This window comes from Hyperolius riggenbachi, chromosome 1 (assembly GCF_040937935.1).
Source record: "Hyperolius riggenbachi isolate aHypRig1 chromosome 1, aHypRig1.pri, whole genome shotgun sequence".
In the NCBI taxonomy this organism is placed as follows: domain Eukaryota; kingdom Metazoa; phylum Chordata; class Amphibia; order Anura; family Hyperoliidae; genus Hyperolius; species Hyperolius riggenbachi.
The window spans coordinates 650852621-650879199 of record NC_090646.1 but is presented as its reverse complement, the minus strand read 5'-3'; the positions used below and the strand labels follow the sequence as shown (position 1 = coordinate 650879199).

Here is a 26579-nt window from a genome sequence, read left to right as displayed (position 1 = left end):
CTGCTCTCTCTCTCTCTCTCTCTTCCACCTCTCTGCTCTCTCTCTCTCTTCCACCTCTCTGCTCTCTCTCTCTCTCCCACCTCTCTGCTCTCTCTCTCTCTTCCACCTCTCTGCTCTCTCTCTTCCACCTCTCTGCTCTCTCTCTTCCACCTCTCTGCTCTCTCTCTCTTCCACCTCTCTGCTCTCTCTCTCTTCCACCTCTCTGCTCTCTCTCTCTTCCACCTCTCTGCTCTCTCTCTCTTCCACCTCTCTGCTCTCTCTCTCTTCCACCTCTCTGCTCTCTCTCTCTTCCACCTCTCTGCTCTCTTTCTCTTCCACCTCTCTGCTCTCTCTCTCTTCCACCTCTCTGCTCTCTCTCTCTTCCACCTCTCTGCTGTCTCTCTTCCACCTCTCTGCTGTCTCTCTCCCACCTCTCTGCTGTCTCTCTTCCACCTCTCTGCTGTCTCTCTTCCACCTCTCTGCTGTCTCTCCCCCACCTCTCTGCTCTCTCTCCCACCTCTCTGCTCTCTCTCCCACCTCTCTGCTCTCTCTCCCACCTCTCTGCTCTCCCCCACCTCTCTGCTCTCCCCCACCTCTCTGCTCTCCCCCACCTCTCTGCTCTCCCCCACCTCTCTGCTCTCCCCCACCTCTCTGCTCTCTCTCTCTTCCACCTCCACCTCTCTCTCTCTTCCACCTCCACCTCTCTCTCTCTTCCACCTCCACCTCTCTCTCTCTTCCACCTCCACCTCTCTCTCTCTTCCACCTCCACCTCTCTCTCTCTTCCACCTCTCTGCTCTCTCTCTCTTCCACCTCTCTGCTCTCTCTCTCTTCCACCTCTCTGCTCTCTCTCTCTTCCACCTCTCTGCTCTCTCTCTCTTCCACCTCTCTGCTCTCTCTCTCTTCCACCTCTCTGCTCTCTCTCTCTTCCACCTCTCTGCTCTCTCTCTCTTCCACCTCTCTGCTCTCTCTCTCTTCCACCTCTCTGCTCTCTCTCTCTCCCCCCCCCACCTCTCTCTTCACCACCCCAACCCCATTATGTCAGCGAGTCAGAATTGATAGGAAGTTGATTTGATTGGCCTAATTCCAACCTTACTTGTCCATTCCATCCTTAATTCTGTCATTTCTTTTGGCAGACAATGATGTTTCTTCAGCTGATGAGTAAATTCCGGGAGATGGGCTTTGAGCAGAAGGAGATCAAGGAAGTCTTATTACTACATAACAACGACCAGGACAAAGCTCTGGAGGAGCTCATGGCCCGGGCTGGCGGCAGCTGAATCATCCGGAATTACTCCACCAGGAAGGCTCTAACCAATGTTTAAAAATGGGCAAACGAACCCCGTCTCAAGCGATCGGTCCACCTCGCAGGGGGCCAGAGTCTCTGAGCGACCCTCCCCCCGACCAAATCTCTCATTCTGCATTATTGACCCCTCCCCAAAAAAGTAAACCAGCCGAAACACGTATTGTAAGAAGTGCCCTTTAACTTCCAAACTTTCCGCTCTTTGGAGGAGTTTGTGCTGAACTTTGTGCCGCATAGCAGGAGAGTTTTTTATGTTATTTTTTGTTTTATTTTTTATGCCCTTTTGCAGTGTAACTGGGAGTTGAAACGGAGGAGGAACAGTGTGTGTGAAGAAGCTGCTCTCGCTTGTACAGTACTGGAATACAGACTGATAAGGCAAACCATAGTGCAATGATTTATTTTATTTTTTTGTTTTTCTTTTTGAGTATAGTGCTACACTGGTTATTAAACTACACTCAAGAGTGTAGACTAAAATGCAGTTGAACTAGCGCCCTATGGATCCTTTGAAACCCTTTGTGGTGGGGGGGAGGGTGTTGGTGTTGGGGGGGATTGCAGTTTTAATGCTGGCACAAGCTGTCATGGCTAGTTGGATTGTTATTGGAAGTATATGCTAAGTTATTTGTATTATAAGCTTTATTTGTGCTTCAGCTTCCATCCATATGAAGCTATTCCCCAGGCCGACATTATTGCAACTGCTCGGCAATTTGTATACATATACGGGAACATTTTAAAGGAAACCTGTGAGGAAAAGAGTTCCCCAAGTGGGTACTCACCTTGGGAAATGAAAGCCCCTCCCATTCTCCTGCACCATGCCCGTTCCTGCACCGCCCTGTCCACAAAACAGCTTTTCGACGGCTTGTGCCTGCGCAGTAGCACTAACTGGCTTGGGCTTCTGCGGAAAAAGGCGAGCCCAGTTGGGTCGGTGCTACCGCCCAGGTGCAGTGCGGGCGCCCTTCGGAGGTCTCATTGTCGGAACCGCCTGGTGGAAGAAGACTGAGGAAGCCTCTTGAGGACCCTTCAGAGGGAAGTATCTAAATTGGTGCATCACAAATCTCACAGGTTCACTTTAATTATGCAGTAAAACATTTTGTAAAAAAAAAGTTTTTGAAGAGTAATACACTAATGGGAAATACCTGACTCCACCCATTCATAGGTTCCCATCAATGACCTTACTCAGTCTGAACCACTCCCACTTCAGTCACATGGGCGTAGACCAATTGACTTGCAGATAGAGACCCCACCCACTCTGCCTTTATCCAGTCACAAGTTCCCTGGCTGCCATTGCTTTTCCACTGACTGGTTCACAGCTCAGCTCCTATTAGTGTATCCTTTATAAAAATAAATCCGCTTGCCCATTGAGGGACAGTTATGGGACTTTAAAATCAGTCAAGCCCCTCCCATAAACCTTGAACTAAGCCAGTTGAAGGATTGTTTGATTTATTTTGAAGCTAGTGGCTGAATCCACGCCCTCCTGCTGAGACCCATAGCCTATCACAAGCGTCGGTCTGTAGCTGGGAGGTGTGGCTTCAGCCTGAGGGAGGGAGCAGTCAGAGGTTGTGGAGGAGGAAAGAATGACCTGGCAATTGGTGCTGGAGGTATTTTGATTTACTTTGCAAACATTTTGTCCAGTTTAAAATAACGTTCTGTTAAATGCATATAAAAATGTCCTTTTGTGCTTTCCACTCACTTCTGAGTCTGGCTGTTCTGTGATATGCAGCTCTCGGCTCCTGGACTGAAGCTGGTGAGCAGTGGGCTGTATGAAGTGCGGACCCTTACTGGATAATGCAGAGGATCTGGTTATCAGCTGTTTCCTATCACTCCATCTGTGGCTGTGCTGCCATTAACACCTGACCCATCTCTGCTCAGCTGGTTAAAAGGAATTCGAGGTGTGAGACCCATGAAGGCTGCCATATTTATTTCCTTTTAAACCATACCAGTTGCCTGGCAGACCTGCTGATCTTTCTGGTCAGAATCACGCACCTGAAACAAGTATGCAGGTAATCTTGTCAGATTTGTCATAGACATCCGATCTGCATGCTTGTTCAGGGTCTGTGGCTTAACGTATTAGAGGCAGAGGAGCAGCAGGACAGCCAGGCAATATGCATTGTTTAAAAGGAAATATAAATGTCAGCCTCCATATCCTTCTCAGCTTCGGTTTCATTTAAAGGCTCAGGCCTCACACATCCCTTTCCTCTAGCACAGGGGTCTCAAACTCAGTTTGGGGCCGCAGGAGGCAAAGTCAGGATGAGGCTGGGCCGCATAAGGAATTTCACAACTGCGGCGAATCGCCGCCTCTGCCTGCCCCTCTCACTCTTCCTTCACAGAGAGGGGCAGGGAGAGGCAGCTCTGCCCCTTCCAGGAAATGCGGGCGGATTGCCCCCTGGGCGATTTGGGGGCTCTGCAGCCCTCGTTAAGCGGCGGGGATGCGGCGGATTACTTGGGAGCACTGAAGCGAACTATAAGGAAGCTTTTGCCGGCGAGGGCCACAAAATATTGTATCGCGGGCCGCGAGTTTGAGACCCCTGCTCTAGCACAAGTCCTGACCTAAAAACCTGAACTAAAGTTGTGAAACAAAATAACATTTAGGGAACTGAGCACCTTGAAGTAAACATTTTCAAATTGAACCCCCATAAGGGAGGTTCACAAGTGTGTGTGTGTGTGTGTGTGTGTGTGTGTGTGTGTGTGTGTGTGTGTGTGTGTGTGTGTGTGTGTGTGTGTGTGTGTGTGTGTGTGTGTGTGTGTGTGTGTGTGTGTGTGTGTGTGTGTGTGTGTGATGTCGGTATGGGATCCACCATCTTCTCCACACAGGGACTGCAGCTGCCACATTGCCAAGTCATGCGTGTGCCATAATGCATGCTGGGAAGTGTAGTTTGTGGATGCGTATACACAGATGTTCTCACATTCATGGAGTACCTCTCCCAGCATGCATTATGGTGTGCGCAACACTGCTGGAAAGTTGAAAATGTGGCTGCTGCAGTCTCTCCTGGAAGAACATGGATCTCTTACAGACTGGGTCAGATGAGCATCAGCCCATAGGTAAGTAGTGAGGCTCACCTTAACCCCCGCCCCCCATCCCTACACTCTGTTATGAGCCTTCCTCATGGAGGAGTACATTTAAAAACAAAAAATGTTCCTGGTGGTCAGTTGTTTTCACAATACCTCTCCCTTATCTGCTGCTCCATTTCATGGTCCACTGAAATGTCTTGTATCGGGAAAAGCATAGCAGAGGTGTGAGATTTAATCCGACTGTGATTTCTGAGCAATCCACCCAGGCATGTTTGCAGATCCCTGAAAATCGCCCGCAGTAAGGATTAAAACGGGGCCTTGTGGAATGGACCCAAGAATTCAGCCTAAGTAAAATAGGGATGGTAAAAATGCCACACCGTACCAGGAGGAGCAATTCCTAAACAATGATTTTTAATTTTTAAAAAAACATTTTAGCATAAATCGTAGCTATGCGTTTCTGTACCTCAGGTCTGCTGGGTGCATTTTTTGAAGGTGGATGTCTCCATTTCCCTTATATCGTGGAAAGCACCGATGCCAAACAAATGTTTGAATGGGGAGCAGTCTCTCAAGGTCATTTAAAATTAGGTTAAAAGTTTTAATTGGTTTTAAAGGGAACCAGAGATGAACAATTCACACAAAATAAACATATCAGCTGATAGCTTGTAAAGTATAAATGCTCTACCTGATAATTTTGCCACTCGGGTGTGCCTTTTTGAGTGTTTTTTAATCCATTATTGCTCCAGGAAAAAATCCAATATGGCTGCCGGCTCATATCCCTTCTGCTTCCAGGTTATGAGCTGCTCTGGATGTGCTGTCTAGGCTCTATGAAACTATAGTCAAACATGGCGGATGCTGCTGCAGCCTTTCATCTGTGTGCTTTCAACTTTATTATTCTGGTATGCTGTGTGACTGCCTGTAGGAAGTGTCTCTCATAGAAATGAAACTGCATACAGTAGATAATGACTGGCTGCACAGTGCACACAGCCACACTTGTCTGTTTCAGAGCTTCTTTCTGCAAAAGCAGCCCCTCCTATGTCATCAGCTCTGAGTATGTAAAGCAGGAAAGCTGAGCCAGTAGGGGGCAGGCTTGGGCTTGAAAAGACTCCACAGAAGACTGACTCAGCTATGATTCCAGGTCAAACCTAGACTGAATGCTCAGTCAGGGATTCTTATCACAGCTGATAACAGATAGATTAAGCAGAGAAGAATGAAACTAAAAGCAGGGTAGGTGTTTACTGTCATGTTCTCACTGATAAATGTAATAAAATACATGAGGGTACTTTGTCTGGTTCTCTTTTACTTAAAACCAATAAAATGGAAAAAGTGAGAGCTGACACTATTTGTGGTAGTAAAAAAAAAAAAAAACACACACGTTTTTGACAATATTGCATTCAGGACCAACAAAACCAAGATGAAGCGATACAACCTCGGCAGAAGGCTTTAGTATATTCTGAAACACGATTATGCAGCTGGCATCCAAGAGGGCTTTGAATTAAAAAGACTTAAAGCAAGTAGAGCTCCACCTTAATCACTGAAAACTATACCCAAAACAAATCTTGTTTGTAGATTAACTTCATACATCCTGTGCTTTTGTCGTTAACACGTTGCTGGTCGATTCACTGTTCTCAAATTCAGCGCAGTCCATTTTATCATTGGAGAAGGAGCTTTCTTTGAGCTGAAGCAATTTGTTTTGTACACTGAAAGCTTCGTACGTGAGGGGCAGTGTTTGTGGTTCGGCGTACGCATACCTGAATTATTGGCTGAATGAGAATCTTTACAGACACGGCAGACAGGAATTATGGATACAACTTGCTTTTTTCTGCTTGCTGTCACTGTTCTCCAATCCAAACATTTTGGTCAAATGTGAGCAATATGCGTCCACTCAACTATTGCCTTCTCTTCAAGCAAACCTGCTTCTCAAAACAAATACAAGTTTTATGTTGATAGCCTTCCTAGCCTATGGATAGAGCTGCCAATGCACTACTTGCACTTGTTTTAAGAGGCAGCTTAACTGGTGTGCAATAGATGCTCATAGTTGTCAAAGAAAAGCCTTTAATTACCCAGAAGAGATATATTTTTAGGTTTCAGACCGGTGGCTTGCAGCAATTTTAATAAATTCTTAACGCTGAGAAAACTCATGAAGTGCAGTTGTCGTCCTTACCACACAAATCAATCTAGGCCGCAAAGTTCCATTGCAACACAGCTGGTCAGAACTGTGTACAGGGAGGCGGAGACTAGGAGGTGAAGCCCATAAAGGCATATTCTAAGTCCCGCCTCCCCATACACCCTTTTAGCTCTGAGTGCCAGTACAACGCTCTGCTGTCATAGCAGGTGCTGTTGGCGTGCTGCTTGGTTGTTGGATTTTGCACTGTAAAGCTATGAGTGAACTTTATAAACTCACTTGAGATGACACAGTTAGTTCTTAAAGGGACACCTAAGTCAAACAAAAAAAAGTTTTACTCACCTAGGGCTTCCAATAGCCCCCTGCAGCTGTCCGGTGCCCTCGCCGTCTCCCTCCGATCCTCATGGCCCCGCCAGCAGCCACTTCCTGTTTCGGTGACAGGAGCTGACAGGCTGGGGACGTGAGTGATTCTTCGCGTTCCTGGCCACAATAGCGCCATCTATGCTGCTATAGCATATATCATATACCATATAGCAGCACAGAGGGTGCTAATGCCGTCTCCCTCCGATCCTCCTGGCCTCGCCGGCAGCCACTTTCTGTTTCGGTGACAGGAGCTGACAGGCTGGGGACGCGAGTGATTCTTCGCGTTCCTGGCCACAATAGCGCCATCTATGCTGCTATAGCATATATCATATAGCAGCATAGAGGGTGCTAATGTGTCTGGGAACGAGAAGAATCACTCGCGTCCCCAGCCTGTCAGCTCCTGTCACTGAATCAGGAAGTGGCTGCCGGCGGGGCCAGGCGGATCGGAGGGAGACGGCGAGGGCACCGGACAGCTGCAGGGGGCAATTGGAAGCCCGAGGTGAGTAAAACATTTTTTTTTGTTTGACTTAAGTGTCCCTTTAAGTATAGATGATTTTAGTCTTTCTTTTTTTTTTTTTTCCTTCAACCTTCCCAAATTTAGTGATGGTTTGTTTCAATTTTCAAGGAAGTGCATTGGTATAACAGCAGCTTTATGATGTCACAGTGATTATTGAAATTACACTCACCTAAAGGATTATTAGGAACACCATACTAATACGGTGTTTAACCCCCCTTTCGCCTTTAGAACTACCTTAATTCTACGTGGCATTGATTCAACAAAATGCTGAAAGCATTATTTTGAAATGTTGGTCCATACTGATAGGATAGCAACTTGCAGTTGATGGAGACTTGTGGGATGCACATCCAGGGCATGAAGCTCCCGTTCCATCACTATGCCAAAAATGCTCTATTGGGTTGAGATCTGGTAAATGATGCCCAATTGGCACTAAGGGGCCTAAAGTGTGCCAAGAAAACATCCCCCACACCATTACACCACCACCAGCCGGCACAGTGGTAACAAGGCATGATGGATCCATGTTCTCATTCTGTTTACGCCAAATTCTGACTCTATCGAGACTTATCAGACCAGGCAACATTTTTCCAGTCTTCAACTGTCCAATTTGCGTGAGCTCTTGCAAATTGTAGCCTCTTTTTCCTATTTGTAGTGGAGATAAGTGGTACCTGGTGGAGGTTTTCTGTTGTTGTAGCCCATCCGCCTCAAGGTTGTGCGTGTTGTGGCTTCACAACTGCTTTTCTGCATACCTCGGTTGTAACAAGTAGTTATTTCAGTCAATGTTGCTCTTCTATCAGCTTGAATCAGTCGGGCAATTCTCCTCTGACCTCTAGCATCAACAAGGCATTTTTGCCCACAGGACTGCTGCATACTGGATTTCCTTTTCACACCATTCTTTGTAATTGTAATTCTTTGTAAATGGTTGTGCGTGAAAATCCCAGTAACTGAGCAGATTGTGAAGTTTTTCAGACTGGCCCGTCTGGCACCGACAACCATGCAATGCTTAAAATTGCTTCTATCACCTTTCTTTCCCATTCTGACATTCAGTTTGGAGTTCAGGAGATTGTCTTATCCAGGACCACACCCCTAAATGCATTGAAGCAACTGCCATGTGATTGGTTGATTAGATAATTGTATTAATGAGAAATTGAACAAGTGTTCCTAATAATCCTTTAGGTGAGTGTATAACCCTACGTAATCAACCTAAATTGGAACGTGGAATATCAGGAGAAAGGTGGGGCTAACAGATCATTAGATTCCTCTAGAATAGCTGCTGCTTGCTTTGTTGCACCACTGCTGGTCCTGGTCTGAGAAACATTGATGACCACACTCTAATTCTGGAGAGAACAAACTACAGATTTTACCAGTTGGAAAGTTTTTATATATTTTTGTAATTTGATCTCTCCATCTCACTGTACCACACGGAGTGGGAAATAACGTGTATCATCACATGCCCTTCCAATACAGTGTTATTAATAACCAAATCTCTGGGAAAAGCCCACAATATAAGGTTCTGTGTACTCCAGAATGGACCCTAAACCAGTTACATGATACTAGATTAAATCATTGAGTGCAATTCCACATTGAGGGTGACCTCCCGTATTATAAGCCTGGGGTAACTCCAACCAGCTGCATCCTACCATGATGACTTCAAAATTAGATTTGGGCTGGGCTGACCTTGAAAAGGATAAGAGCAATGCATGCAGATAGGAGCACCTATCCTTTTATGTCCCCTTCTCCACATCCCATCAAAAGAATGTTTATTATACATGCTACCTGAGGGGTGACTATTGGAGGCGCCATATGAAGTGCCCACCCTCTCCCTTAAATATGGAGATGCTGGTCAGTGTGTTTGGGGAGGAGCTTGCAATATCACAGCCATAGAAACCGGCAGTCATTTTTTAAGCTCCTCCCCCCGCCTACACATTTTAGGAGCACATGGAGAGCCAGTGTTTACATAATACATGGCTCTATGTGTGGAGGTGGGTCCACAGATTTCCCAGGGAAGTGGTGCAATGAAAATTTTAGCTGGGATTTGGGGTGTACCTGTGCAAGTGCACTTATATTAACCACCTTAGCGGTATGGATGAGCTCAGCTCGTCCATTACTGCCGTGGTGGATTGCTCAGCCCCTGGTGGGTCTTTTTTGACAATTTTTTTTTTTAAAACACGCAACTAGCACTTTGCTAGCTGTGTGCTTAGTTAGATCGCCCCCCTTCCCCAGACCCTCAGCGCAGCCTGGGCAATTACTGCCAGGCTACGCTATGAGGTGGATTGGGACTCCCCCTGACGTCGATGACGTCATTCCGATCATCGCCATGGTGACGAGGGAAGTCCTAACAGGAAATCCCATTCAGAGTGGGATTTCCTGTTGGGTGTGATCGCCGGCGGTGATCGGAGGGGTGGAAGGGATGCCGCAGGGAGGGGGGAATCGTGTAGCTAGCGCTAGGCTAGCTACATGATAAAAAAAAATAGGTAAATGCCCACCCGCGGCTGAGCACAGCAAAAAAAAAATAAACCGCCAGGGTGGTTAACCCCCTTGGCGGTATGAAACATTCCGCCAGGGGGCAGCGCAGCAGTTTTTTTTTAAATTTTTTTTTTTTTTAAATCATGTAGCGAGCCCAGGGCTCGCTACATGATAGCCGCTGTACAGCGGCACCCCCCCCCCCCCCCCCCGATCGCCCTGGGCGATCTCCGATCAGGAAATCCCGTTCAAAGAACGGGATTTCCTGGAGGGCTTCCCCGTTGCCACGACGTCGGGACGTCATTGGGACTCCAGATCCACCCCTCGGCGCTGCCTGGCACTGATTGGCCAGGCAGAGCACGGGGTCTGGGGGGAGCCGCGCGCCGCAACGAATGGCGGCGATCGGGGTGCTGGCGCAGCTAGCAAAGTGCTAGCTGCGTCCAGCAAAAAAAAAAATATTTAAATCGGCCCAGCAGGGCCTGAGCGGCACCCTCCGGCGGCTTACCCTGTGTCACACACGGGGTTACCGCTAAGAAGGTTAAAGGACAACTGTAAAGTTTTATTTTTAAAACTGAGGTTGTCATATTTATTTTTAAACAATACCAGTTGCCTGGCAGCCCTACTAATCTATTTGGCTGCAGTAGTGTCTGAATAACACCAGAAACAAGCATGCAGCTAATCTTGTCAGATCTGACAATAATTCCAGAAACATCTGATCTGCTGCATGCTTATTCAGGGCCTATGGCTAAAAGTATAATGCTAAATACACACTGTTTGTTCCCGCATCGAATGCGCCGCTCGATTCCCGACTAATCAATGATTCCCGAACATTTCCAAGCGCATTTCGATGATTTTTAGGTCGATTGCCATGTAAAGTATGGCAAATCGACCTATCGATCCATCGAACATGTCGGAAATAAATGAATCGATGGGAATCGAGCATGGGAATGAACCGTGTATCCAGCATTAGAGGCAGCAACTGGTATTGCTTAAAAGGAAATAAATATTGCAGCTTGCACATACCTCTCACTACAGTTGTCCTTTAAAATCCATATCTGGTAACCAAGGCTTGATCTTCCTCCCGATCAGTAGCCGATATTCTCTTTCCCATGACACATCTCTAATAGATCATCAGAGGGGGGCCTGTATGACTGATATTGTGGTGAAACCCCTCCCACAGTGTGATGTCATGAACATGGTCCTGACAGTTTGCAGTCTGTAAGCCTCGTAGCATTGTGGGAATTAACGGCTTTTTCCAACTGCCAAGCTAGTAATATCTCTCATGCATAGAGCTCTCAGTAATGAACATTCCTTACAGCATCACCAACATCACCTAACAAGACTAAAGATGTCACCACCAGTGATAAATGTCAGAATGTAAATCAGGGAAAATAAAGATTTTACAATGGGCAAACACTGACTAAATAATCTGTAAATGGATATTGTAAAAAAAAAAATTAATGTTATTTTCACTAAAGGTCCTCTTTCAGGGACTTCTGGTTGTGGAGGTAACGCTGGTCCTAAACTTATGGGAGTTGTAGTATCTGAACAGCTGGAGAACCCAAGCTACTAACCCCCCTTACCCCAAGCTGATAAATAGGATTGCTAGCAGGGCATGCTGACAGTAGTAGTACAGCAGCTGCTAACAATCCACAGATCACCTTGGCCTCTGAGAATCTTGTTCCTTGAAGCACCTTCTTAGGATCCTTGCTAGAATGACATCTAGTATTTGAAATCATTTTTGATAGTACAAAGTGTATTATGTTGTACATTGTTTAGGATTAAAAAAATGTAAATCTAAGTCTTGACAAACATAAGTAATTTGCTAAATATTTTCTTTCTCCCTACAGAGGTACTAATAAAACTGTAAAATACTGAATATGTCTGATTATTTTACACCATTGAACTCAGCCAAAGTCTCATTCATATCCAGGGAATAGAGATGATCAGGGATATGCAAATTTGAGGTTATACAAATTTTATGCAAATATATACAGATTGAAAATGGACCTATCAAGTCCCACTAGGGTTTAACCCTCCTGGCGGTTTATCAAAATCCGCCAGGGGGCAGCAAAGCTATTTTTTTTTAAATGTATTTATTTTATTTTTTTTTCCTGTAGCAAGACAAGGTCTCGCTACATGATAGCCGCTGCTCAGCGGCATCCCCTCCGATCGCCTTCGCAGACATCATCGACGTCAAAGAGGACTCCGGTCCACCCCACAGCGCTGCCTGGCACTGATTGGCCAGGCAGCGCACGGGGTCTGGGGGGGGGGGGGCTGCGGCGCGACGAATAGTGGCAGATCGGTGGGTAGCGGTGGCGATCGCATTGCACACACAGCTAGCAAAGTGCTAGCTGCGAGTAGCAAAAAAAAAAAAAAAAATTCTGCAAATCAGTCCAGCGGGGCCTGAGCGGTGCCTTCCGGCAGCATAGCCAGAGCTCAGCTCGGGCTTACCGCCAGGAAGGTTAAATTGATTGGTCCATTATTAACCTCCCTGGCATTCTGAGGTTTTTCTTTGCATAATTTTTTTTTTATCATGTAGCCAGCCTAGCGCTAGCTACATGATGCCCCCCTCCCTGCGGCGTCCCTCCCACCCCTCCGATCGCCGCCGGCGCGCTTGCCCATAAGGAATGGCGACGGGGGGAAGCCCTAAAGGAAATCCTGTTCAGAACGGGATTTCCTTTAGGGCTTCCCCCGCCGCCATGGCGATGATCGTGATGACGTCATCAACGCCACAGAGCGTCCCGATCCACCCCTCAGCGCTGCCTGGCCAGGCTGCGCACGGGGTCTCGGGGGGGGCCCTGTTAAGCGGCGGGTAGTGACGCATTGGCGGCAGCGATCGCAGACAACACGTAGCTAGCAAAGTGCTAGCTGCGTGTTTAAAAAAAAAAAATATTCGAATCGGCCCACCAGGGCCTGACCGGTGCCCTCCAACGTCACTGGACGAGCTAAGCTCATCCAGAACGCCAGGGAGGTTAAAGGAACTCCGAGCACCTCTCATGGGCATGCCTTTAAGACAGACGACTTCCAACAAAGTCGTGCTATGACCTCTCTGGAGGAGTCTCTTGCAATTGCCATGCGTGTCACTTCCTCTTCCTGCTTCATTCAGTGATGCACTTCTCTACCTGAGAAGACAGGGGTGACCCGGAAGTTATAACAGCCAAGATGGCAGCCGCGATTTTTAAATTGAACGAAAACCTGGTGGTGTAGAAGCATACGCTACAGAAAGGTATGCATCGTTAAGTACTTTGCAGTATTGGTCGGAGTCTTAAAGGCATGCCCATGAGAGGTGCCTTTTAAGCTGCATTTTAAGCTGCATATATTTCAAAAACTCAGAAACAATTTGCATATCGTTGATCATCCCTACAATGGAATGAAAGGTGTGTGTAGGTAGGGGGTGTAATTTGTGTTGCACATAATATTGGCTTTGTCGAGTCTTCCACACCGGCAGCACCTGGTATGATGTTGGGAAAACCCATCTCAGCATGCAAATGTTAACCAATCTCATGTGTGTGTTTTTTTGTTTTACAATCAAATCCTCTAGCAGCTAGAGTCTAGCTGTTGGTCAACTAACCAGCTGTCAGCTAACTTGATTGGCCACTGCTGGCTTTGGCTCAGTTTTCCTTTTCCTGTTAAGACTCCTTCCATGGTAAAATACAGATCCTTTAATGCAAGGCTCTCTAATATTGCTGCATGGCTCGCTGGGTGAAAGGGTTCATCACTCGCCCGTAATTCATTAATGTTAGAAATTCCACCCACTCTATCTGTAATGGTACGTACACACTTGCGATAACAATTGTTTGCAAGGAACGATAGTTACCAGACGAACTAACAATCTTGGAACGATTGGAATGCAGCGATCAACGATCGTTCTCGCAGAAAAGAACGATCAAAGGGAAATGTTGCGTACATATTTATATAAAATTTAAAAAACACTAAAATTGAGTTCCAATAGATAAAAATATATGATTAACTTAAAAACAAAGTTTATTTGAAATTTACAATGTAACAATCTTTACGGGTCGTGCTACACAGGAAGTACGGAATCTGGGCAGAATCCAACGCAGGCGCATTGGCCCTTGTAATGATCGTTCTCAGCCGATGTCTGTACACACTATAGTTTTGTAACGATTGTCGCTCGATACGATCCATCCTGTTGGATTTTCTCATCGTGCCGATATAGTTCGTTGTAGTACTTAATGATCGTTTGGTAAAGTTCTTTACCCGATTGTCGGCAAACCGATCGTTAAGCTGCTGTTTCAAACGACCATAGTCGTCAGTGTGTACGTAACATTAGACCGCTGTGGCTGTCTTCTGAAGCTTTGTGGCAAACCCACCAATTAGGCCATGGCTGCGGAGCTGGGGACGGGCCCTGAGAGCCGGTGGGGGTGGCCACAGAGCTTTAGAAGACTTATTGAAAAAAACAGCCATAGCGTCTTTGCCAGGAAAGGGGGAGGGGGGTTGTCATTAGTAAATTACAGGCCAGCACGTGAATGGTTAACCCCTTCACCTTCCAATCCTTGCAGCAATAATTGAGAGCCTTATATTGCAGGCTCTCTATTTTACACTGGAAGTAATCTTAAAGTGAACCTGGGGTGAGAGGGATATGGCAGCTGCCATGTTTATTTCCTTTTAAAAGGGATCCCGAGCCAAAGCTCAGATTCAAAATAAGGATAAGATTAGGATCCTGAGGCTTTAGTCTCTTCAGGTTACTATTGACGCTTCCCTCCGTGGTCCAATGTTCCCCTGTTGCTGAGCACGACCTTGCAGCATGGCCACACGAGCCCATCCACGCATGCGCAGTAGCACAGAGCCCGTTGCTCCAGCTTACTGCGTATGTGCGGGCTCACGCTGCAGGAAGAGGAGCTGCGTGGCCCCAACATGATTAGCAACAATGCCTTGTCATTAATCTTTCAGTCCTGTGGAGTTTACAATGATGGGATTCTACTGTACAAGGCAACAAAACAAACCTGACAATTTGTTGCAGCTTTCACAATCGCTTTATTTAATTAGATCATAAAAAAAATCTTTATAAAACCTTTTATTTGCATAAGAATTTGTTTTCTTTTAAATACAATAAAATAGATATAAATAATTCAAACACATCTCACATCACAAATCCTTTCCATGACAGAAAGCCTGCCATGTCTTTGTATGGAGTCGGGACACACAGATTTCTGACTTCATCATTGTACCTGGTCTGTTTCCCTACTCTGCACAGCCAGGTTTCCTCAATGACTGATGGTAGCGGCTGTGCTCAGAATATCTGACCTTACTGCCATAAGTTACAGCATCATTAACCATACTTTCACCCTAACATGCTGTGTAACATGATTCAAAACCTGTGAGCAGTTCACACCTCATCAGTTGTGCTGCGGTACAACATACTCCATCGCTTCCAGGGGCATAGCTAGAAATCACTGGACACCCCCCCCCCCCCCCCAGTAAAACTTTGGATGAGGTCCCCTTCCCCCAGTGAATGCATTTTCCCCATGCAGATAAAGACTGACAGCAGTGAAGCACTGCAGGCGTTTTCTCTATCAGTTACATTAGCTTCTGTGATAAAACGTGCATGTTTTCACACATACAGACATAATCGGGTCAATTCATAAAGCATTCCCGCATGCGGTAATGCTCAAAACAGCTGAGTTTACTGAGCACTTAGCTTCATTTTGCTGTTACCGCATGAAAAGCTGAAATTCCCGAGCAGTGAGTGAAATTACCGCCTTGTGCAGTGATTATCTCAACACAGGTCACTAAATGTCAATTCATAAAGATTAGAGCAGGCGGTATTGGGACGGAGAATACCGATTGCTTTGAAGATGCGATGAGGGTGTGGATAAGAGCAAAGTTAATGGAGACAGATCTCCCAGGCAGCAGCAGTGCGAGCTGAACAAAAAAAGGCAACCCGGAATACCCAGGCTGTGTTTGTTAACCTCTTGGGTACCTGTTTTCATGTTTTTTTTTACATCAGAAAGCCTGCATGTCTAACATTTCTTGAATTTCTTCTAAGCTGTGGCAATTAAATAGTTTAGAAAGACTAATAGATTCAGGGCAAAGAGAAGCAGTATAAAAAAATGAACATCTAAAGGGAAGTTGGGGATGCCTCTTTTATTGTAACGCTGTCTCTGCACAGAGAAAATGTATCAACTCAGGCAGCTTCTTGTGTTACCGCCAGCTTAGTTCGGGAAAATACCTAGGCCTAAAACACCGAATGCGGTATTTTCCCGCCCAGATTTTTTTTTACCGAACATAATTTTATGACTGATAGCCAATGTGTGCAGAACGCTCACTCTGTCCACCTCTAAAGGAGCAGAACTGGCTCTGCAGACTCCTCCAGTACACAGCACTTGCGGAAAGGGTGGAGAGGCTGGGGGTAGAGCAGCGCTGCACACAAGGCCCTGCTGAGCACCGAGAAGGGACTGTCTACAAAACTTTGCACTAAGCAAGTTGCTGCAGTGGCCAAGTCTCTGTATAGGTATTCAGTATCTCATTAGGGCCCTTTTCCACCAGCGCGTTTGCGCTGGCTGAATCGCAAAACCGCAAACCGCTAGCGATTTTACAATCGCTGCGGTTTGCTTTTTAACATAGGAATCGCGGTAGGTCATTTCCACTACCGCGATTCGCTTTTGTCGGGAACGCGAACGCGCGGCGGAGCGATAATTGCCGCGATTTTGCTATGCAGTGCATAGCATAGCAAAATCGCGGCCGCAAACGTCGGGGGAATCGCCGGTTTTGCGATTCAGCAATCGCTAGCGTTCAGCATGAACGCTAGCGATTGCAGGTGGAAAAGGGCCCTAAGAGGTACAGTAAAGTACCATCACATTATTATAAAGGTACTTCTAATTGGCTTTGAACATTTTGTCTTCTATGCACTAAGCAGCTAAATCCTTTCCAATCGTGACTTTTTATGTTACCGAAAGGTTTTGCTGCAGTCTGCTAGCCGTGTTCTGTCCCTCTTGGCCTGACGTCCCACACCTGTGTCTGTGCAAGAAAATGCCAGGAGGAGCCTTGTCCTGTTCTTCAAGGTGCAACTTTACTGATGACTGGAGGTGGTCAGTATAATAGCTACAGTGCTGCCCATAATTATTGGAATTACTTTTTTGACGGGAAATGACAGATGTCTCCCAAAAGATAAGATGATGTACAAAAGGCATTATTGTGGGGAAAATACATTTCTCAGCTTTTATTTACATTTGAGCAAAAAGTGTCCAGTCAAAACTTATTCATACCCTTCTAAATAATCAATAGAGAAGCCTTTATTGGCTATTACAGCAATCAAACGCTCCCTATAATTGCAGACCAGCTTTTTGCATATCTCCACAGGCACTTTTGCCCATTCATCTTTGGCAATGAGCTCTAAATCCTTCAGGTTGGAGGGTCTTCTTGCCATCACCCTGATCTTTAGCTCCCTTCACAGATTCTCAATCGGATTAAAGTTAGGACTCTGGCTGGGCCACTCCAAAACGTTAATGTTGTTGTCTGCTAACCATTTCTTCACCATTTTTGCTGTGTATTTTGGGTCATTGACATGCTGAAATGTCCACTGGTGCCCAAGGCCACGTTTCTCTGCAGACTGCCTGATGTTGTCATTGAGAATCCTCATGTATTGCTCTTTTTTCATGGTGCCGTTTACTGTGATTAGGTTCCCTGGTCCATTGGCTGAAAAAACACCCCAAAGCATTAGGTTCCCACCACCATGTTTGACAGGGGGGATGATGTTCTTTGGGTTGAAAGCTTCTCCTTCTTTAATGCCAAATGAAGGAAACATAATTTTGACCAAACAATTAAATTTTTGTTTCATCTGACCATAACACGGAAGACCAGAAGTCTTCTTCTTTGTCCAGATGAGGATTTGCAAAGGCCAAGCGAGCTTTTGTGTGCCTTATCTGAAGAAGTGGCGTTGTCCTTGGTCTGCATCCGTGGAACCCAGCAGTGTGCAGTGTCCGTTGGATTGTCTGCCTGGAGACATTGCCACCAGCAGAGCCCAGATTCACCAGGATGGCCTTGGTGGTGATCTTTGGATTATTTTTCACCTCTTTCACTGTCCTGGCAGCACATATGTCATTTTTGGCTTCCGACCACATCCTGAGATTTTTTCCACAGCGCGGAACATCTTGTATATTTTAATAATACTTTGCACTCTAGCCACTGGAACTTAGGAAAACATTTAGAAATGCCCTTTCCTGACTTGTGAGCAAGCACAATGCGCAGCCGAAGGTACTCACTGAGCTCATTTGTCTTAGCCACGACTGTCCACAAACTAACTGCTGCTGTTTTTCACCTGTTTCATTGATTAAAACAGCTGTTCCCAATTAATCAGGGTAATTAGGATCCTTTAGAACAGCTTGGACTATTTGGAATGGTATAGAACTTTGGCTTTCCCACAGACTGACAGTTTGAGAAGGGTATGAATACTTTTGGACTGGACACTTTTTGCTCAAATGTAAATAAAAGCTGAGAAATGTTCCCCCCCCCCCCCCCCCCCCAATAATGCCTCTTGTACATAGTCTTATTATCTTTTGGGAGACACCTACGTCATTTCCCATCAACAAATTACTTGCTGGTTGAATAAAAGTAACTTTAAGTAAACAATTTGCCAGGGGTATGGATAATTATGGGCAGCACTGTATGATGAAACTTAGCAGTCTGTTTTACCTGCAGGTGGTATCAGGAGCACAGATTACCTGGGACTCTCACCTCTTCATCAGCAGGTGTTCTTTATTAGCTTATGGAATTAATTATTAAATACATCTATGGACTTTTCTAAAAAAAAAAAAAAAGTGCTCCTCCTTACACAAGACCTGGCCAGAATATTCAGTCCCTAGTGTGCTGCTGAGGTCTGTATAGCCCATCCTGTACCTTGTACAGCGTCACCTTCACCACATTTGTATAAAACCGATGAGCATTCGCCTACCTGAATCGCCGCCATCACTCCCTGCATTGCAACAGTAATTCATGTTTATGCTAATGCTGGTGGACCGCTGTGCTTTATAAGGCACACACTGCCCCTGAAATGCTGGTGATTTTTACCACTTTTCCACTATCAGCATTTGCGATGCGGAATCCCAAAAACGCAAATCGCTAGCGATTTTTAAATTGCTAGGGTTTGCTAAATAACATAGGAATCACGGTAGGTATTTTCCACTACCGCGATTCGATTTTTACAAAAGCGCAATCGAGCCATGGAGCGATTTTTACCACAATTTTGCTATACAATACATTACATAGCAAAATTGCAATCGCAGAAAAAAAATCAGAGACTTGCTGAATCGCAATCGCTAGCATTTAACGCAAGCGATTGCTAGTGGAAAGGGCCGTCGCTTTGTGATTGATTAGCGCTTTCTGAGCGCTTCTTAAAAATTTCTCCCATTCACTTTCATTAACCACCCTGGCGTTCTGATAAGATCGCCAGGGAGGCTGCGGGAGGGTTTTTTTTAAATAAAAAAAAAACTATTTCATGCAGCCAACTGAAAGTTGGCTGCATGAAAGCCCACTAGAGGGCGCTCCGGAGGCGTTCTTCCGATCGCCTCAGGCGCCCAGAATAAACAAGGAAGGCCGCAATGAGCGGCCTTCCTTGTTTTGCTTACACCGTCGCCATAGCGACGAGCGGAGTGACGTCATGGACGTCAGCCGACGTCCTGACGTCAGACGCCTCCGATCCAGCCCTTAGCGCTGGCCGGAACTTTTTGTTCCGGCTGCGCAGGGCTCAGGCGGCTGGGGGGACCCTCTTTCGCCGCTGCTCGTGGCGAATCGCCGCAGAGCGGCGGCGATCGGGCAGCACACGCGGCTGGCAAAGTGCCGGCTGCGTGTGCTGCACTTTATTTGGCGCAAATCGGCCCAGCAGGGCCTGAGCGGCAGCCTCCGGCGGTGATGGACGAGCTGAGCTCGTCCATACCGCCCAGGTGGTTAAAATCGTCTCGATCACGTACGTGAAAAATCGCGGCAATTTTACCGCGATTTTAATGAAAGTGAATGGGAGAAATTTTTAAAAGCACGCTCAGAAAGCGCTAATCAATCACAAAGCGCTCAGAAAAGCGCTTATAGTGTGGATCCATTCACACTACATCCATTGCAGTGCAGCAGACAATATAATCACAGCATGATGCAATTACAGTAGAGCCCCAGTTAACCAGGAAATGCTGTTGAAAACAACAAAAAAAAAACCTGAGAATCCCCCCATGATGAAATGGACTGGCCCAAAATCTGTCAGTTCTGTCACATTTTAACTGCCTACTTTTTTCGCGATAGTGGTCCTTTAACTAACCGGCATGCCTGGCGAGACACATTGGGGTGTCCCTAACTAAGATTGCACAGCGGTGTGCAACAGAAAAAGTTTACGAATCCTCCGGGGCTATCCATTTTTCGTCTTGAAGTTCCCAGCTGCTTTGCGGCGACCTCGCATGACTCACCTGCATGTCACCTGACCCACAACAGGTCATGTGACACATCATGGGCCATGCAGGGAGATCGCCGCAAAACAGCCCGTAGCTGCAAGAAGCAAAAAGGATGGCACCGGAAGATTCGTAAGCGTTTTCTGCAGCATACAGCTGTGCAGTGAATCCGTTGGGGGTGGGAAGGATAGCGTTATTTTTTAACACCGGTTGCTTGACTCCTCAAGCCATCGGCAAGCGCACATATTCGGCATCAGACAATGCCCACCTGAGTCAGATAAATGAGACCTTACTGTATATTTCAATGGCGCTTCCACAATACTACACTTATGTTGTAGTGCGCCAATTTCCAGCAGCATAAAGCAGGGCTGTGGAGTCGGTAAAAAAATCTTTCGACGCCAACTCTGACGTTTAAGAAACCACCGACTCAGAGTACCCAAAATGGCTCCGACTCCTCGACTCCAACTCCTTAGTCTAATACTTACCAGGGCTGTGGATTTTGTACAAATAACATCAGACTTTTATGAAATCACCGACTCCAACTCCGACTCTGGGTACCCAAAATTTCTCTGACTCCTACTCCACAGCCCTGGCATAAAGCACAGCATGCACTGCATTAGCGACTGATGCATGGGGGGCAAAGATTGTATGCTAAGAGTAGCCTGCGATGTGACTTCACATGACCATTGTGATCCTATCATTTAGGATGCGCAATGTATATAGTGCGAAATTACCTTTAATGTAAACATGGTCATACCCGAATAATACAAAGGAACATCCAAGTAACCTGTCCCCAAACATTCCCACTGAATACTACAGCATGTATATTCCCCCTTGATAAAGCAAGGATTTCCCAACAAGCAATGAGCTTTCGTCGAAGGAATCCCTGCTGCTGCTGGGACTGACAACTGGGCATTATTGTCCTGTATGTAACCATCATATCTAGGCTTCTCTTGTACCTCCAAAGTTTCCCAGCCAAACCACCAGGTGGCACTGCACACAGATTCCAAACTTTCCTTTCTGAAATTATTATTTTACTGATTAAAAAATAATTAAACAAACCTTAAAAAGAAAAAAAAGTTTTCTACTTGCACCTAACAAACAAAAATGTATAAAAAAAATTAAAAAACACTATACACTACTTTAACCACTTAAGGACTGCGGTGTTAAACCCCCCCTAGTGACCAGGCCTTTTTTCACAAATTGGGCCACTGCAACTTTAACGCCTCCCTGTAGGGCCGCACAACTCAGCACACAAGTGATTTCCCCTCCCCCCCTTTTCTCCCCACCAACAGAGCTCTCTATTGGTGGGGTCTGCTCGCTCTCCCAATAATAATTATTTTTCTTAATATTTTTTTTTTAAATATAAATTTACCCATTTCTTTAACAATTTTCCCTCCCTTGGTCAGCCTATCACAGCGGACCGCTCCTGTGTCCCCCAGGGGGACAGCCGTGTCGCACGGCTGTCCCCAGTACAGCGCTGCCTTAGATTGCAGTGCTGTACAGTCCTATTAGACCACAGTTTCACTGTCTAACAGTCTCCAGGCTTCGATCGCCGCTGGGAGGCTGAAGGCGGGGGCGGAGCTCCATCATCAGAGCAGAGATGCGCTCTCCTGCAAAGCCCATTCCCAGCCGTTCACGCCAATCGGAGTGGGGCGGTCCTGGGGCTGCTGCACTGCTCACGCCAATAGGCGTGGAGCAGTCGGCAAGAGGTTAGGGCTCGTTCACACTGGAGGCATTTTTGTTTTGTTTTTAAGCACCTGCGATTTTTCAAAATCGCCCTGAAAGTGCTTACACCATGCTATCCTAGTTCAGATTGGGGCAATCCGTGCGCTTTCCGCTCAGAGACAATTCGGGGCAATTTTGCTACAATGGAAGGTATAGTAAAAACGCTAAACGCTCACAAAATTGCTTTGTGCAGCGATTGCGTTCACGTTTTTTAAGAATAAATACATTGTATTTATTCTTTTCCGCGTCAAAGAGTTCACTTCCTGGCTGACGTCAGGGAGCGGAAAAACAGAATCGTGCTGCAAAAACACCTACAAAAACGCCCAACGCACAGAAATCACCGGGAAAGGGGGGGGAAAAAAAAACGCTTTTTTTTTTGACAGATGAATCTGTTTTTATGACTGACTGGATCCCTTTTCAGAAGATTTATCCTAACTTCCTGTTTGTTCTTTGAGACAGGAAGTGTGGGAATATGTCACTCCAAAAAGGCGTGCCCTCGTCCCTGACTGATGTCACCTCACCATTGGAAGTTTATTAGACAATCCCTGTTATAGTTGCAACTACAGAACTGAGAGCGCTCCATCCTTAAAGGGAGCCAGAGCTAATGGAAACAAAAGCTATTATACATACCTGGGGCTTCTTCCAGCCCCATACGCACGGATCGCTCCCACGCTGCCATTCACCGCTGCCCGCATCTAGGAGAACCGGCTCCCGTCATCGGAGCCGTGCTACGCAGGAGAAGTGCGCCCTCTACGTATCTCTCCAAACACTGTTGCAGAGATACGCAAAGAGCGCACTTCTGCTACGCTAGACTGGCTCCGACTGGCGGCAGAGCAGGGTCCCGGTTCTCCTAGATGCGGGCAGCGCTGGACGGCGGCGTGGGAGCGATCCGTGCGTATGGGGCTGGAGGAAGCCCCAGGTATGTATAATAGCTTTTGTTTCCATTAGCTCTGGTTCTCTTTAAAAAGGCACCCATACACCAATTTTGTTTTCATTAGCTCAATTTTCTTGATTTATTTTATTGTGGATTAAAAAAAATAAACTAAACCACATACGCTATTAAATTTTTTTCCTAAAAATTGATCCAAATTTATCCACCATGGCCAAAAGATCATAAATTTGGGGTATTTTGTTTGATCTTTTTTAATTGAAAAAGTTATACTAATTTTTCTACATAATCATTTTTATAGAAAAAAATTGGAAAATCAAACTTTTGGGCTGAATTGTGTATGGCCCCCTTAAAGGACATCCAAGGTGAAAAACTGATGAGAAAAACAATTGTATCTATCCTCCTTCTCCTAAAAATGACTTTTTTTAGATAGATATCGCACAATTTATTTTATATATCTAGTTTTTACTATTTAATTATCTCTGCTAAATGACACCTTCATTGAAGTATGCCAGGGCTAAAACCGATGAACTATTGACTTTTAGCTCTTTCCTGCTCTCAGAAGCCATTTACCAAAAGGGAAGTGTTTTATGGCTGTAATTACTTATCAGTGAGGGTTACGATATATGACCCATTTCCGACCCGGACAGAAACTGTCACTTGCATAGCTGATGTTTAAAGCAGTAGGATCAGCCATACTATGCCAGGGAAAAAACACATATATAAGTAGATAAATACTTGATCTACTTACATAACACGTATTGTACTGTCCACGTTTTGATTTCAGTGAATGTTATATAGTAAATGACGAGAATTCTGTTCCTGGTGGGGGACATGTCTTTTGCCCACAGTTAAGGCTAACTCGTGATGTCATTTCTGCCCTTTACTTTTTTCTTGTCTCCTCCAATCACTGAGTCGCCTCAGCCTTGCTTGTAAACACAAGTGAGTAGGGGATTAGGTTTCAGATAAGCAGCTAGCAGGGAAATAAAGGGAAGAGGAGAAATAGATTATAGATAAAAAGAATCCCCAGCATGCAATTATTTGGCACGACTACTAAAGGGCCAGTGCTTCTTAAGTATGTGATAGCTCCAAATCATAACAGCAGAAAAAGTTTTGAATGCAGGAATAACATCTTTATCACTTAATACACTCAGACCAATTGCTGTTGAAATTTGATTTTTATGGTGACGATACCGCTTTAACTCTTTCAGGCAGTGAAAGAAAAAAAAGGAACACAGCACAGTTATTTGTGTGCTAGGCACTGTACAGACACGTCTATCTCATCATGTCACATCGGTTGTCCTTTAAGGCTAGGTTCACAGTGGGCATTATGTTCCATGTAACAGCAGGAATGCAACGCAACAGGATAGCGTTGCTGCATGTTATTCACGCATACAGTGAAGCATACAGTCTAAGCATGCTTCACTGTTAACACACACGTATTGAGGTAACACACTGCATACAGTGTGTTACGATGCCACATGTCTTTATACTGCAACACACCTGACTCACTGTGAACATCGGATAGGTGGGGCAATGCACAACAGCGAACGTAGCCTAAGGCTGAGTTATCAAGGCTTATGTAAAGACACTACATACACGGCTGTGCTCGTGCATAAACTGCAGCACGGTCACTATGTGCAGGAGGGTCCCGGGCAGCAGTGGAGGATCGGTGGATGGCGTGGGAGGTCTCTGGGGGAGCCAGATGCTTCTCCCTCCTTAGGCAAGCATTTCATTTTTCTGCCAAAGTTCCCCTCGGATTCACTTTAGGCCTTACCCTAATACCACATGACTAGAGGAAGTGACAGCTGGCCAATGGGAGCAGCTTTCTGAGGAAGGAAAGAAGGGGCGGTCACAATTTACAACTCCAGTTAAAGTGGACTTGAACTACAGGACTGAAGGAAAAAAAAAAGTCCTCAGTCCTCAGCAGGCACAGCTAATATGTTAACACAGGCTGTCAACCCTTTGTCTGCTTTCATGAAAGCAGGAAGTAAAGATTTATTGCAGGATTTGTATCAGCTGTAACACAGAACTGTTTTTCTTTAAAGCTTATTATGCTGTTGCTTATCTTTTTTTACGCAGACAGGATGTTCTGAGTTCAGGTTCGTTTTAAAGTCTCACGCCACAAACATGTGCACACTATATACGGTAGTTCCCAGAAATCCTTCCTAGTAGCTTTATATCCCTGTAGATGGGTCTCCAAACCTAGTGACCCCAAATATCAGCATTAATGTGCTGCACAGAAAAACTTGTAAAGTCAGCAGAGTATTAACCAGCATTGGGCACAACCTGAATACAGTGTCCCCCGATAACCCGTACAGTGATAGAAGCCAGAATAGGACAAACGGCAGGTTTCTTACCATGCCGGATAATAGAATCCCTACAGAGAAAATACAGCATTTCTGGAGTCCGACCACTTGTTTTGTACGTAGAATCACTTAAAGTGAACCAGAGACGAAGCACCCTCATGTATTTTACCTTATAAATCAGTGGGAACATGACAGTAAACACCTAATCTGCTCGTTTCATTGTTCTCTGTTTAATCTGACTGTTATCACCTCTGATAAGAATCCCCGACTGAGCACTCAGTCTAGCTTTGCTCTGGTGTCTTTTCAAGCCCAAGCCTGCCCCCTTGTGGCTCTGCTATAATGACTCAGCTATAATCATTCCCAGCAAAGCCGGACTGAATGCTCAGTCGGGGATTCTTATCACAGCTGATAACAGACACTTTTAGCAGTGAGGATGAAACGGAGAGCAGGGTAGGTGTTTTCTCTAATGTTGCCACTGATATATATGGTAAAATACATGAGGGTGCTTCGTCTCTGGTTCCCTTTAAAGAAGTTTTTTTTTTTTTTTTTTTTTTTTTTTTTACCAAAAGAGCAAAGAAGGAAACAGCCAGGTTTGTGTAAGGCACCGAGGTGAGATTATATTGTGGACTGCAGGTTAGGAGCGGTAGAGGCGCTCCTCTTGCGCAGCGCGCTCCAGACCAGAGGACAGAGAGGACAGCTCAGCAGAGGGCAGTTCCAGGAACGCCTGCAGGTGAGATCTCAGACTCTCAATGTGTTTAGACTTCAGCACCAAAATATCATCCAACTTCTTCACATATTCTGGGAACTCCTGCCGGATACAAGAGACAAACATTGTGCTTCTAATGCAAAAAAGTATATCTGTCAAGAGCAGTCTAAAATCGTCACTTTATTTTTTTTTGCCAAACATGCATCTATAAACCACACGCAAACACATGCAAGTTCTTGCAGAAAGATGCTTTGGAACTAGTTATTGATTTCTATTGGTTTGACTTGGCTGATTGGTTGTTTGACCTTGCATGGTTACATTATGTATTATTACTTATACTGATTTTCATTGTGTATTTGTATGAAAGTTTTTTGTTTTTTTTTCAAACAGAAAAGACTTTAGGCTTTTTTTTAAGCTAATATACATGGGTCAGAATTAACCTGTAACACCATTAATGTTATTTATAGTTAATAAATATTAAACGGATACTTAACCATTTAAAGAGACACTGAAGCGAAAAAAAAATTATGATATTATGATTTGTATGTGTAGTACAGCTAAGAAATAAAACATTAAGATCAGATACATCAGTCTAATTTTTTCCAGTACAGGAAGAGTTAATTAACTCCAGTTGTTATCTCTATGCAAAAAAGCCATAAGCTCTACGACTTTCAAAGTCGTGGAGAGGGCTGTTATCTGACTTTTATTATCTCAACTGTTATTGAACTATTTACTTTTTCTCTGCCAGAGGAGAGGTCATTAGTTCACAGACTGCTCTGAAAGAATCATTTTGAATGCTGAGTGTTGTG

At 45.3% G+C, this 26579-nt stretch overlaps 2 protein-coding genes across 2 annotated transcripts in view; one reads left to right on the top strand and one right to left on the bottom strand.

The window, feature by feature from the left end:
• UBAP1 (ubiquitin associated protein 1) overlaps positions 1 to 6420 on the top strand; it is a 61335-nt gene extending 54915 nt beyond the window's left edge. The window contains exon 7 of the mRNA XM_068251705.1: positions 1113 to 6420. Coding sequence (XP_068107806.1) covers positions 1113 to 1253 — 141 coding nt within the window. The 3' untranslated portion in view covers positions 1254 to 6420. The remainder of the gene's footprint in view (positions 1 to 1112) is intronic.
• Positions 6421 to 25655: 19235 nt separating this feature from the next.
• Positions 25656 to 26579, bottom strand: part of KIF24 (kinesin family member 24) — a 62494-nt gene continuing 61570 nt past the window's right edge. Inside the window, exon 13 of the mRNA XM_068251675.1 lies at positions 25656 to 25872. Within this exon, the coding sequence (XP_068107776.1) occupies positions 25699 to 25872 (174 nt within the window). The 3' untranslated portion in view covers positions 25656 to 25698. The remainder of the gene's footprint in view (positions 25873 to 26579) is intronic.